General features: G+C 29.3%; 1 protein-coding gene across 1 annotated transcript; it reads left to right on the top strand.

The window, feature by feature from the left end:
* Nucleotides 1–1,362: 1,362 nt before the first annotated feature.
* Nucleotides 1,363–7,169, top strand: LOC108692254 (protein SPT2 homolog). The gene is made up of 10 exons (XM_018200424.1): nt 1,363–2,682; nt 3,955–4,008; nt 4,107–4,331; nt 4,487–4,555; nt 4,639–4,704; nt 4,768–4,890; nt 5,737–5,796; nt 5,907–5,975; nt 6,416–6,634; nt 6,858–7,169. Exons 1-10 carry the CDS (start codon nt 1,363–1,365, stop codon nt 7,167–7,169), a joined length of 2,517 nt encoding a protein of 838 aa, XP_018055913.1.
* Nucleotides 7,170–15,509: the final 8,340 nt, after the last annotated feature.

Genomic DNA, 15,509 nt, shown 5'->3' with positions numbered 1-15,509 from the left:
TATTATTTTTATTATTTTAATATACTAAAGAATATATAGAATTTTAACTATAATTATTATTATAGCAATAATAACTATAAAGATGGAGCTTTTAATTATAATTATTTTATCTTGCAGTTAAAGTCATAAATACCAGAAATTTTTCTCTCAGTGCATAATACAATTGCTAACGATACAAATTAGTAAATGACTAGTCTGAAGTTATATCTAGTTTAACAATTGGTTTAATGAAGTTAAGTATTATGAAATAACATTTGATATTGATGAGGTTGCTGCACCCGGAAGAAAAGGATGCATAAACGGTGAACTCATAAACTCGTTTCAACGCGCAATCGCTTAATCACGCAGTAATCAATGTCCAATGTACGATCACTCGTCATCTACGTTATCATCTAACGTAATGCCTATCTCTATCTACTCTAAATAAGTAATTTCGCCATTTACAACGTTACAAAATTGCCACGCGTTCTTACAAGATTAGGCACTTCGCATCCCTTACGAAAGTCACTCTGGCCTGTCATCACATACGTTTCGCATTACATATTTCCCCGCTAGCGCACGTAATTATTCAAATGGAGAGAGGAAGACGTTTCTACCTCGTCGGTAGAAACGCAACGACGGAAGTAAGCGTGACCGCCCCCGATCCGACGTACTATGATTAGCGGAATCGATATCCCGATGGTGCATGGAAAAAGTGCATACTTCCGCGACCAGGGAAAAAACAGACCTCTGATTAGGCACAGCCTATAAAGCAACCATTTTCCTATTCAACTGTCCAGTTCCTCAAGTACGATTCTCGTGTCCTATGAGCTTTTTCTTTTAAGAATGACGAGCGTCTAGTTTTTTTTTCAGTAAAATCAAATAAATAATTTATATTAATTAATCTGACATATAAGTTATTATTTGTAAATAATAGGCCTGCTCATGATAGTGAGTGAAGTGTGATCGAGAATATAAGTGCACCATTATATTGAAATTACATAACTTAATTCAATTGCATTTATAACCGTCAAACATCCTGGACTGTAGCTGTCTTCTTGCTGTGGGTTCCTCAACATTACCTCGCACATCAAGGTGTTCAAATAATGCAAAAGAAGAGTAACCAGGATTAATTTTGACAAAAAATTTCTTCTTTACTTATTTTTTTTATTAATTTATTTACGTTATTTCAAAGTTTGTATTATCAAGTTTGTTAGGCGAATCGATAAAATTTGTTAAGAATGCAAGAAATATAAGAAAGAAAATGTGACGTTAATTTTTATTGAAAATCATGATATCACAATCATCAATCCAATTGTATTTAAATCTTTAAAACTTTTCGAACGAAATACAACTTTCAAAGTAGAAACATTGATTTTCAAGATGTTTCTCATGTTATCGAGGATACTATCTCGTTCGAACGGCATTCTGATTTTGATAATATTTAACCTTGCATCCTCGGCGCCTTTGAAATCTCAAAGAAACTCGCAGTTCCAAAATGAACAAGGTTTCTCGGCTTTCCCAAAAATCTTGGAGATCCAGCTACCTCTTAAAATCACTTCAAAAGAAGATTTAGTAGCTTGGTCTAAGTATGTAATGAGTTTGATGGCATCGAAGATAAATTTACCGTCTATCTTCAAGAACTCACCATCAGTTGAGACGCGGCTCCCGTTTACGAGCAATTTGGGTTCGAAATCAAAGGAGATAATGAAGAAGACATCTCTAAATGAGAAACGACAGGGCGTGAATTATCCGGCGCGAAGACTTAAAGAGCCTCCTCTCCAAAGACCGGATGACAAAGTGGCCGCTTATCCTTTGCCCATAGGAGCGATGCAAACGACATCGTCCAATTCACAGAATCCGTCAAGTCTTTCTACTTCGAATATTAATGGGCCAACTGATTTTGGACAATACGTGGACTTTAACATCGGCAATCCTTTTCAGCAAAGTGAAATTGATACCTTTGGGAATTTTAATGCTTTCTTACAGCCACCCGCCAACACGTATCTTCCATTATCGCCAATCAATATCGCTCAATCATATCAGAACGCTATCGATAAGAATATTTCTGACTTCGAGGAGCCGGCGAAACTTCAAACTACGAGAAATTCCTTGAATCTTCATATCCATAATAATGAGTTACAACAGACACTGCCGACTGTTGTGAATAATGGATTAACTGGGTTGAATTTGTCGCATAATATAGGTGTACCTCTGTTGACTTTTCCCTTCCAAGCAGTAATTACAATCGCTAAAGAACTTCCAATAGCTACAATGATTCCGAAGATGCAACCGAAAGATTACATTGCAATTAGAGATTTTCCGAACGAATTTCTGCCATACTTCGAAAATGACTATACATTTACGAACAATTCTGAACGATTAAATATCGTCTTCAATGATTTCGTCACAGAAACGAGTGAAACAAAAACAGAAGGAAAAGTAAAAAAGGGGAAACAGAAAGAAGAACAGAAACAGCAGAATATAAATGAGCAAAAAAGGCAAAATCAAAAGAAAATAAAAAGTACGAATAAGCAGAAATCGTCTGTAAAGCGACAGTCGGCAATACTTGGAGATTTGCTGAGGATGTTGGGTATTCTGCGGAAATTGCCGAAAAATAGCACTGAGATTAATATCGCAAAACCTGTACTTTCTATCTTGAAAGGAACAAACACACAGAAGATACAAGTAGCCTTCGAGGAGGTGAGTAGATAATCGCAAGTAGTATAATTTTGAATGCACATAAATCTAATATTAATTTAAATAAATTTAAATAATTTATGCATTTATTAGGCGAATATTATGACATAAAAGATGCTCCGTGTGAAATAAATTTGTATTTAAAAAGAAAAATTAAAAATGTCGCTGAATTAAAAAAAAGTAGTCATGTAATAATTATAAAAAGTCGAATTTGTCGCAATGATTTTTACGAAAGCATTATAAAAAACTGAAATGAAAATAACATGCAAACAGAAAATTCTTGAAAGAAAAAAAATTTGTTTTTTATCTTTATTTAAGAGATAAACAATTCTTAAAATATTCTTATTTTATTTATTTATTGCGATTTTAATTTTAAGATAGTACTTTTAATTTTATTATTTATACGTCTCTTATATTAAACATTTTTTTTTATATTTTAAGTTAACTTGTATAAATTTAGATAATTGTTTTTATACGGGAAAAATAGAAATAATAAACAGAAATAAAACAATAATTGTAAAATTTAAAATTACTGTAAACTCAATATTAAAAAGATATAAATAAAGAAGAGAACGACGATAACTATAAATAAAAGTTGTGAAATTTACAATCAATTTCATTGGCCGTAATATTTTCAACCTACGAGGACACGTTCTAACTTATAAATATGCATAAAAAGTGTCATGTTGGTGATCCATTATGACCTATTACACAAATGAGGGCCAACGATGAATTCTCTCTTGTTCAATCTTTTTTATAATTAAATAGATTTAGTGACGAAATAGATAGAATGCGTGGCCTTGATTGCAGTCAATAAGAATGCAATACTCACATGCTAAATTAATGATTGTGACTTTTTGTAATATAATAGCAACAGTATTATGAATAATTACATTTATATCTTGCCTGTCGCACGCTTACAAAATAACTGATGTAAATTTATTTATTTGAGAAGAACGTTGCTAATTAATTAAACATAATTTAAAGAAGTTACGTGATTTACAGGTTATCTTCGTATCTTATATCACATCATTAAATGCCAACGTTTCGTGAACATTGTAGTTCAATTCATGGTGGAATCTGATTTCACTGTGCGAAAAACAACTTGATATTATAAAATATCAAGTAACTTCTTGCCCCGATAAAGTAAACTGTAATGTTCATGAAACCTTGACATTTAACGATGTATTAAGACATGGAGATAATAAACTGCATAACTTTCATGAACCCATGGAAGCCTCAAAACGTATAATTAAACGTAATTGTTTATTTTAGACGCCGCCTAATCGTGGGAGACACAATGAAACGTTTCAAACGCAGCAACTGAGCGTATGCAGTTCATAATTTTTTATTTATTTACAATTTTTTATTTACAAAAACACGCATTCTATAAATATTATAATGTTAAATATTATAATGTTACATAGGAGGATGATGATGAAAATGACGATAATGGGAACGGTGTTAGAAATGGCGATAATGGAAATAATGACAACGAGAACGATGATATTGAAAACAATAATGATGATAATGATGGACCGCAAACAGAAGCACAAGAAGAAGATGAAGATGAAGAAGAAGAGGGTGGATCTATACAAGCTCTGATCGAATTATTACCATTAGCTGCGCCAATTCTCGAAGAACTTAGTGATGTAAGAAAACACGAATTTGTACACATTAATAATTACGATTAAAACATTTATAACTTTTTTATATTCGTGTTCTATATTCTGACTGTACAACATTCTATGATATCAATACCATATTAAAGATAAAATCAGTATAAAAAAACAATGATTATTTTTAGCCGGAGTCGGATGTTGATATAGCAGAGGTGCTTCAAGGTGCAATTCCTCTTCTCGAAGGACTTTCTGATGTAAGATTAAAATGCTTTTTTCTGTTCTTTTTAAATTCTTAGAGATTTAATTATATAATGATAAAATATGCTTTGTCTTCTAGCCAGAGGAGGAGGGCGGAGTTGATATTCCAGCAGTCCTACTGCCACTCTCCCAAAAGCTCAGTGAGGTAAATTTGTTTGAATAATACTTTCTAAAATCTATACACTAAACATTAAAACAATCTCTTCAGGGCCCAGAAGGACAAGGTAGCGATTCTGGAGCTATTTTAGGACCTATTATACAATTGATAGCGCCATTGAGCGGACCTCTTTCAGGCCCCTTGATCGGTCCGCTGAGTCGTAGCAGTAGTGGCGTAAGAATTTTATAAAATTATATACAATAAAAAACATTCTGTATTTGTATTAAAACTGATCCTTAACATTTTTTTTGAATTTTTAACATATAAAGTGTTAAATTAATATAATGTGATTTTTTTATTATTTAAATATTTAGTTATTTAAATATTTAGTTATTTAAATATTTTGTGTTGAATTGATATTTAACATTTCTTAGTGTTAAACTAATACAATTTATGATTTATGTGAATAAATTAAATAATAATATAGTTTTAAAACATAAATTCTGTAAATGAATAAAAAGTAAATACGTATTAATTTAATATATAAATGTTAATTTTATTGAAAAAACACACAATTTGTTTCCAACTTGTGTCGAAGTTTTATATGTTTTGTGTTAACTTTTACATAACGTTTGTATTATTTTCTGCCATATTTATTTTACGTTAAATTAGCACAAAAATTGAAGTAGATAGTGAAAAAAAATTTAGGACACATAAAATGTATTAAATTTAACAACAACTAACATAAATTTTCTAACTTTGTAGATATGTAGAATATGAATAGAAAGAAAAATTGTGAGTTTTATCATGATTATTATGCGAATATAAAAGCAGATATAAACGAATAGTATACGGAAAGAAATGACGTTGTATTAACAGGATTAACAGCAGTTTAATTAGAAATAATTTTGTAAATTCAATAACAGTATATTAATAAAATAGATATGCTCTTATTTTAATAAAAAGTTATTTGTTTTTTTAATATTGCTATTAACAGTTTAATATTGCTATTAAAGTTTATTTTCAATTAGACTAATACTATTAATACATAACTTTTTTTAATATTCACTTGATTTTTAGCCCGAAGGCGTACAAGGATCGGCATCCGTATTCGCAGCATCGGGTGAACCTTTAAGCAAGGTAAGCTTTTTTAATTTTTATGTATATTTATACATAATATATTGCAAATGCAATTCTGTATTAATGTTTTGTTATCGCCTTAATGTTTTGTATTATCTATTTGATTTTAGCCACAAGGTCCATATGGGCAATCAGTGTTGTCAGGTCTTATCGCTGGTATTACCGCTAAACTAAGTAAAGTATGCATCATAAAATTGTTCTCTATATAATTATTTAATAATTTTTATTAATAATAATAATAATATTAATAACTTTATCAATGTGCATTAATTAAAAAGTATGTGAATATAATTTATGACACTGTACAAACAATGCAAAACAAATGAAGTATAAGACAGCAATAATATTGTCTTGAAATTAATTTTTAAATTCATATAAAAAACTAAAAATTAGAAGCTAATTACAATAAGTTTGCAAATTAGAGATTATATTTAAAAATGAAAGTATCGAATATAAGTTAACAAATAAATATAGATAATATACATAAAAGAAATACTAATAACACAAAAATTTGATAAAACTTAAGAAGAATAAAGTAATTAAAGTAATCTCGATTAATCTCTTCTTTTTCTGTTTTACAAAACTAAATTAATGCTATTTTATTATTTTCAAATTTCAGGAAAGCGCCGCTTCAGCAAGTGAATCGGATGTGAAATCTCTAGTAAGCTCGATTGTGACAGGCGTGCTCGCTGGTGCTAGCACAGGTTCCAAAAGTCACAAAAGTTATGGTTACAATCAATATGGTAACGCTGGGTATGGTCAAAACAGTTACAGTGGTAACAGAGACACATCCCACGCGTCCACAACTTATGATGGTTACAATTCTTACGGCAAACCTGTAAGCAATTTTCCTCTTACATATCTATACGCGTACAATATTTTGGATTTAAGATAATTATAAATTTAATTTGTAAACTCTCGTTGAATAATTGCGAAAAAATTTTGAATTGAAATTAAAAACAGTGTTTCTTATTTTTATTTTTTATTGTGCTTGTGCAAAAAAATAGCATTTTCGCAATTTTTCTCTCAGATATTTGAGATTTCTTTAATCTGCTTTGCAGGAAGCTCCGAGTGGTAGCGATCTAACTGGACCGCTGAAAGAAGTCCTCGGCGCTTTCTTGAAATTGTCGGCTACGTCGGCGACTTCCAGCGCAAATTTGTCCGGCACATCGTCGAGCTCTAGCGCTGGTCTGTCAGCCAGTTCTTCACAGTCGTCAGAGGAACCGGAAAAACCCACGTATGGTCCATCCACAAATCCGCCTTATTCACCGCCATCATCCAGACCTTCTTACGCTATACCTCCATCTACGAACTCACCTTACGTGTCATTCACGCGAAGACAAGTTTTGCGGCAGCCAATAAAGAAAATTTAAATTACATATTTTGCCTGCAATTTATTACTTATCGATTCTTAAATGATTACTTTTGTAATGGACAGTATTTTGACTGTAAATATTATTAATATTATTCCTTAATTTTTCTTATACAGTCTCTTTGAAAAGGCTTTGTTCAACTGATGTCACGGTCATAGAATCGGTTTATGACCTCTCTGATAAATCCTCATTCAGTCATTTTGCAACAACAAACTCATTACAATTGAAATTATGTGAGTAACACTTTTTATGTAATTATTACGGGATAATCTAACCGCGCAAGGACAGGTGTAACATCATCGTTCAAACTTTCATTTTTGTTTAAATTGTTGTTTCTGTAAACAAGCTTATGGATAAACTGTAATTCCACGCAAGAAGCGTGAATAAATTGTCGCTTATACTTTTGACGATAGAATATTGTAAGAATATCGATTATAAGTTATAATTATTCAATCAAAATTTTTTGCAATTATTTTTTACAACTTTTATTAATAATTATTAATACAAAAAGATTTAGATTTAATTTCGTTTTAATTTAATTTAAAATGCATTCAATTAGAAAATACAGCAACGATGTAATCGTAATATTTTATATTTATTGAGAAGGAAATGGTACTTGTTTTATACGTTTAAAGAGACTATATTTATTTCATTCGGAACATGTACAAGGTATCTGTAAAGGCTATAAAAGAGCACTTAAAAACTTATTGCTTGCATATACAAGCGATACTTACGAATTACCTAGATCTGTAATATTGCATATCCGGGTCTACGCAAATGTCTGAATCAAGAGCTGAATATCCGAAAGAAAGGGACAAAAAGAAGCAATCTTACAATTTCTTTTTCTACATATCTAAATTTTATGATATCATATAGGATTAACAAAGGAAGAGTCAAGTAATATAGTAATACACACAAATTTTATCTAATTTAAGTAAGTAACTTTAAATATATTTTAATATTTACCCCCACTAATTCATAGGTATGACGTAATATTTGAGCAGCAGCGAAAAATTTGTATTGAAAGTTTTGGAATTTTTAATTAAATGAATTATGTTACTTGCTGATGAATTAGGAGGGGGGGGGGGGAGTAAGTTTAAAAATTAGGCGAAATCCGTATACAGAAAAGTCATCGATACCGACATATTTCGTTTTTGAACAATATTTCTTAATCAAAAACTAAAAATAAAATTTTAGAAATATAAATAAAACTAGAAAGTGTCTTCTATCATTAGATAACATAGTAGTTTTTATAATATATTGTTTACAATTTTGCAACAATTAACTTTTTCGTATATAAATAATAATGAATAACGTATATAAATAAAAATGAGCTCCAAAATTAAAGAACAGCAGATAGTAACATGTCACATATTCTTATTCTTTCACAGGAATCATCTGTAAAAATACATACAAGTGATTAAGTGAAGATATATAAGATTTTCTCTCTGGAATTTTTTCACTTTGATATAAAATCTTTTTTGTTCATTTATATACCGTTCTGCAAAATGTTACACAACAGTTTTGTTTTTTTTTTGTCACAAATACACAATTCCACACAGTTCCGATAGGGCTATTTGACACTATAATACAACACTATAAAGATTAAGTTAGCTCATGGTTTATCTTACAGACAGATACGTCAGTTTGAGTCCTGATTTTATATTTATAATCGTATTATAAATATAATAAAATAAGAGAAAAAATATATAAATAAAATTGATTTAAGAAACTATAAACATAAAACGCTCTATAATAAAATGAATAATAATAATAAATAAAATGATAAATAATAGCCACTATAACTTCAAAAAGAAAATTGTAAGAATTTTGCATTTGTAGAATTCGTTTTTTGCTTGTATAGAAACAAGTCATAAAAATATATATAAATTATGAGTTTTTACTTCTTTAAACAAATCATATTTTTCTATTATTAATAATAGAATGCAACAGTTTCTGAGAAATAAGGAAATGTCTATTTAGAAAATTTATGTCAGTATCGATAACTTTTTCTACAATATTTGACTCCTTGTAATATTTGATTAAGCAACGTATAGCTAATGGAGAAAAAATTAGACTGTATGAAATGATAAATGCTATTATATAGCGAGATTATACAGGCAAACTTTACGACAAGCCGATAAGCATTAAATATATCTATCCCGGATATATGATATGTTCTGGATAAACGATGAATTACGTATTATGTGATTATTTCTAAACGATTATTAACAATTTATTTTTATTAGGTAGTCATATTCATAGTTTGTACTTGCATCTCTTTCACATTGTTGACATGGCTATTAATCATAACCGAGACAATAATTTAACGATTCCTGTAAGCGATTCGAACTCCACATTGCACAGGAGACCAGTTTCGCGAAAGCATTGGTCTTCAGAATTTTACTCATTCTCATAAAAAAACCTATCGAGAAACCAATAATTTGCATAATCCGAGACACTTTCAACGAAACGTTTTACGACAGAGCACGGTTTCTCTAAAATTGTCTACTCTTTCTCTCCTATCATTTCCTAGCTCCGTCTTTATCGTCTTTAAAATATAACCGACAGATCAAATGTTATTATAGATGGACAAGTTTACGTAATTCATGCAAAGTATTTTATGCTCCCATTTGTTCACTTTGTTTTCTTCACTCTACTTTACATCTCTTTAACAATTCAACGATTTTTATATATGAGGAAATATCGTTTGACAATCATGCACGTGCGGCACATAATAGCTTTAATGGTTCGTGACATTTACTAATAGTATATAGCATATAATGCAACCAAGATGCGAACCTGTGCTCGTAATATTGCATAAACAACATTTTAATTGCTTGCTGCTAGTAACAAATCGACACTTGACTTTTTTCGAAATAGCTAGTGAAAGTCTTTGTATGTGATACTAAAATTTTTTTGCTCATTACATTTAAAATTCGGCTTTTGTCTCTCAAATCAACTTCCAAATCAAGGTTTCTAAAGCCGACACACTTCCAATAGAAGTTTCGCAACATTTTTTTTTATTCTGCATAGGATCATACTTGCATCATGCAATAATCGCGCAGATTCTGCTAATCGATGCGTCTGCATTCAACGATTTCACTTCAATAATGATTGCATGTAAATTATAAAACGCAAGGTCCGAGCCAAGATCGAAGTCGTTATATCAACGGAAGTGAAAATTCTTAATCAGCCTGTTCGTTTCCTGAATATTACGTATATCATTAACATATATTTGGAAGACATAAACAGGAAGATGCGAATACTCCAAATATAATATATAATTCGTTAGCTGTTTAATAATTTTTTAAATAAAATAATTCTTCGTTATTTATTTTATACTTAAATAATTTTTATACTTAAATAATTTTTTTTTTATTGATGTATATGTACATATTATAATCTTGTAGAAACTTTCGTTATCAAGATATATTTTGTTTTAATTGCATAATCTAATAATACACTGAGAACAATTTATTAAATCTTAATACATCTTTCTCTCACTTTTTTAAATATTACTAATAAGTAAAGATTTACATTAAATAGATATTTACTCAATAACAAATTGATGATTAAAATTAATAAATTAATGATTCTCAATTGAATAAAAAAATACGTTTTCATTTAGTAAATTTACTTAAAACTATATTTAAATAAATATTTATTAAAATTTAATACATTTTTTAGTATATATAAATAAAAAAAGATAAGCACTCTCGAACTTGAGACATATTTTACAAGCCCATCACAATTAACGAGTGAAAAAAGTCGTGATTCTAGAAAAAGAGAAATCTACTATTGTCTTTAATTTTGTTAAGCTTTCGTTTTGTCGAAAGATCGTGTCGCATTAATTCTCTCGATTGCTGTTTCAAGTGAAAGCACGTTTCACTTTATCTGACCTATCCATATAATCCTTCCAGGATTATACGGAAGATCATTTTCTTCCGGCAGTGTCAAAGAGCTCAAGGCTGGCATGCTTCTTCGTTAAATATTATATTGTAACACTGACAAATGATCAAAAATCATGAACTCAGCTTACGATGAAGCAGCAACTTTTAGGAAATTGAATGTAGCAATGAATTAAATATCAGCGTACGAATTATAATAATCAAATACAAATTGGAAACTGTAAAATAAACAGCAAGATCCGCTTTTTTTCGAATAAAATCTTTACTACTTCGCTTTTTGTATATATATATATATATATAAAACAAAATAATTTAAAAAAAGAAAGAAGTAAGAAAGAAATAACTAAATTAATTTGTAAAAGTAGTAGAAAAAAGTATATAAGGATATAAAATAATTTTCTAGTATTCTATTAGTTTGCAAAAATATATAAATATGCAAAGTCCAGCAGTCAGCTGAGGATTGCAAGATAGCGCCGAAGGCCATAGACACTTTCTATCACCAAAGAAAGTGAAACTTTTCGTAGACTCGAGGTCGTTAGTTGACCCTCAATGCTTTGCTAAAGCATGGCAGACAAATAGCATACAGACGCACTCATTTACATTACGCAATACTTAATAGATTTCGTTTCATCAATTACTTCAATAAAGTTCTTATAAAAGAACGTTAAATAAAACATTTAACACAATATTATAAAAAATTTGTTTTCTATACAAACATATTTTTCTATACATACATATTTTTAAATTATTTTAATAATTTTAAATATTTATTTAAATTATTTTTATTTCAATTTTTAATTGTGTAATCAATCATATAATAAATCAAAAGAAATTGCATGTGATTTCCATTTCGATGCAATTTCCTTTTCGCAAGTGCAAATAATTAGGCGTAAACGTCAGTCAATAGAATTAGGTCATATTTCTATCGAGTTAAAATTGAGCTTACATCATGCTACCGTTTCACATATAAAATCAAAATGGGAATCACTTTCATCCTCGTTATTAGAGGTCGTTGACACGACGTGTGATTAACAGCTAAGCTTGATTAATGTTAGTGGCTATCGACCATAAAAACCTGATGTTGCTTTTGTGATAGACATACGTTGCTGAATAATTCGCAGTAACTAGAACACAATTTACCGCTCTGGAGAAACGTTAAATTAAGCGATACGTTGTGAGCACGTTCAACGCTCAATTAAATAGCAGAATATTAGTATATTCTAACTTGCATTAAATATATTATATTACAAAAAATAGAGCTGAATAGAGTCATTATTATTCTAAACATTCTGTTCATTACGATTGATGAGCATGATGTTTTACGCTTGCAATTTGTAATATCACGTTAATTTACATTATGAGAATTTATAGTCAATCACTTATGTGATTGTCTGGGATAAATCTAGATTATACAGAAATCTTTAGTCTGATGCCGCAGAACTTCTAAGATCATTCGATCTTTCTTAAGAGTCTCTCAAATAAATCACCATGCTCTAGAATGTCAGGATCGTAAAAAAAAGAAAAAAACACGATCCCGATATCGTCCCGTATTCATTAATAATCAGAAATGGTTTACTGTAGAATATCTAATGACGGCGGCAGAGATATTATGTATATATCAGCTTGATAATCCACGTTTAATTTATACATGCAATCATCTTTAGCACTTTCTCGAATGAAAATCCTTAATTAATATTTCTTAACAAAAAATCGATCTTCGATCGATCTGTATCTTTGTCCGATGATTTCTATTTATTAATCGTTCGCGATTTAGAATGATAGGCATTTGGCGACACCTTCGGGGCAATCGATGAAAAATTTCGTCACGTCATTTGAAATGATCCAACGCGACAGGTTATGGACAGCATACTTTGCGAACAGCGAACTGGAACAAACACAGTTCAATAGGTGCACTTTGTTGCAATGGGGCAATCCGCCTCGAGATAATGTGAGTCTGTGCGCGCGTAATTGCAAGTGGCGCAATTTTACCATATGAAATTAATTCAATATAGTGTCAACTGTCACGGTTAAAACGATTCTCTTTAACAATAATTACATAATTAGATCTTACAGCGCCATGATTTGTTTTGCATTGTCTATTACAACATATAATTACACAGATAAGCAACTCGCGTAATATACATGCCTTATGACTGTGATAAACATTTAAATCGCATAAAAGCATGTCACGAAAACATGCATGTTCCATTAAACATTTTATAAAGTATTTCTCTCATTCATAAACAAAAAAGCATTAATATTTGTTTAAGTCTGCTAAATCCTGTTTTTTTTTTTATAGAATACTAGTTGATGTACTCAGTTGATGTGTTATTAAAATTTATCACATACGACTAGCTTATTTGTTTATATTTGTAAGAAAAATTTAAATTGACAAGAATAAATCAAATAATTTTTGATCAAATCAGATCTTAGTATTTGATAACGTTTCGCAAATTTGAATTACATTATTTCTTAGTTTTATAAACTACATACTGATTCAGTTTATTTGAAACGCAATCATAAACTGAAGCTGGAAATAATATCACAAATTACATTGATCATTAATTAAACAATGCGAATAAACATCTTAAAACACTGCAAAGATCTTATTGCAAAGAATATTATTTCAGCTAAGATTCGAATATGGATTTCCTTCATTTTCCGGACATCTTATTAATTCATCTACCGAGGCATATGGAAATTTGTATTTGTATTTGTAATATGGAATATTTGTAATAATAATACATTCGATACTTGACAGATGCACAGTTTATAGAATGTGCATTTATAGCGAATCCTAATGATTACTCATATAATTATTTGATCAATAGCTCGCCGTTACATTATGACGGTAATATGCCAATATTCAATAGTCAGTATTTATTAATAACGTATTTTTATTTTTAAATATTTCGAAACGTTTCGAAATATTTCTAAGGTATATTTTAGCATTTAATTACATCTACTTTCACATTTTTCTTAAACTTGAGCGTATTATCGATATACGAATATATGTATATTTGAGTGTGTTGTTTACTATTTAATATTTTATTTAATATTTTATTTGATTGTATATATTTTGAGTTATGCAAATTTAAATAATAGCATGGCGTTTTGCTAATGTGGTCCTCTACACATATTAATTACTCACGGTTTTTTTTTGAGGATTTCATATCAAAATAATTATTTGATAATCGATTGTAGCTTTACTGTTAATCTATAATTTATATTAAATAGATCTTTTAAGTATTTTTAAGATTTTTAATACTGAGCAGTTTATATGCAGAAGTTATGTGTATGTATATACATTTATTTGCATATATTTTAAATGTTTTACTTTTTTATTATTCGAAACATCTAACTTTGATCGTGACGGCGTTTTTTATCGTATTAGATGTATTCATATATACTGTCATGTCTTAAAACTTGATAATATTTTTACTTTTTTGTTAATTTTATAATCAAACTCTGTGTTTTTTTTAAACAAAACCAGTTTTGTAAGAGCCCAAATTATCATCCCAGTTTTTCTTCGAATTATTAATGCAGTGTTGCCACATTTTTATAAATAATGTCCTATGTAAATGTTTCGTGAATTTGAGTTTAAAATCGATTGTATAACATTTTGAATGTAATCGAGTTTTAAATTTAAATTTTGATTATTAATCAAGTTATTATATAAAATATAAATGGAGGGGTCATTATATACCACCATCTTCTCTACATAAATTTGTAAACATACAAATTCATAGAGGAGACAAATTCATTGAGAATTTTAAAGAGACATATATTAACATCGATAAACTAGAAATCTTTAGTCGAAGTTAGATCTTTAATGCTTAAATAATTCAATGTGAATTATATACAAGATGTTCCAAAAGTAATAATAAATTTTTCGCATAGGAGTAGAATCGATTAAACGAGAAAAAAAGTCCTCTACCATTTTATAATTTTTGCAATAGTTAAGCAAGATATAAATTACTAAAAGTTGTTGAAAATTGATCATCAATAATTTTGAGCTCTAAGAATTTCTTTAGAATTTTTTATCAACTTTTTAGTACTGTATTTTCGTATTTTTACCAACATGAGAAAATACAGTATTAAAAAATTCTGAAAAAATTTAAAAAAATTTTTTAGAGCTGTATGAGAAGAAAATAAACAATTTTCTCTTACAGTTTTTCTGTAAAGTTGAGTATAAAATTGAAGACTAATTGTCGGCAATTTTAATTATTACGGAAATTGCAAAATGGTAGAGGACTTTTCTTCTCAATTTAGTCCATTCTGCTCCTGTGCGAAAGATTTATCGTTACTTTTTGACATTCTGTATATATAATCCAGTATCGAGAGGAACTTGTTTTAATCAAGCTGTTTTTTCTAAATGGAGATGCTAAAAAGATATGAAGGTCACCACCCTTCCACTTTCATTTGAAAC

Source organism: Atta colombica, unplaced genomic scaffold (assembly GCF_001594045.1).
Source record: "Atta colombica isolate Treedump-2 unplaced genomic scaffold, Acol1.0 scaffold68, whole genome shotgun sequence".
NCBI lineage: Eukaryota > Metazoa > Arthropoda > Insecta > Hymenoptera > Formicidae > Atta > Atta colombica.
Note: the sequence above shows the minus strand (reverse complement) of the source record. Positions and strands in the feature narration are given on the sequence as shown.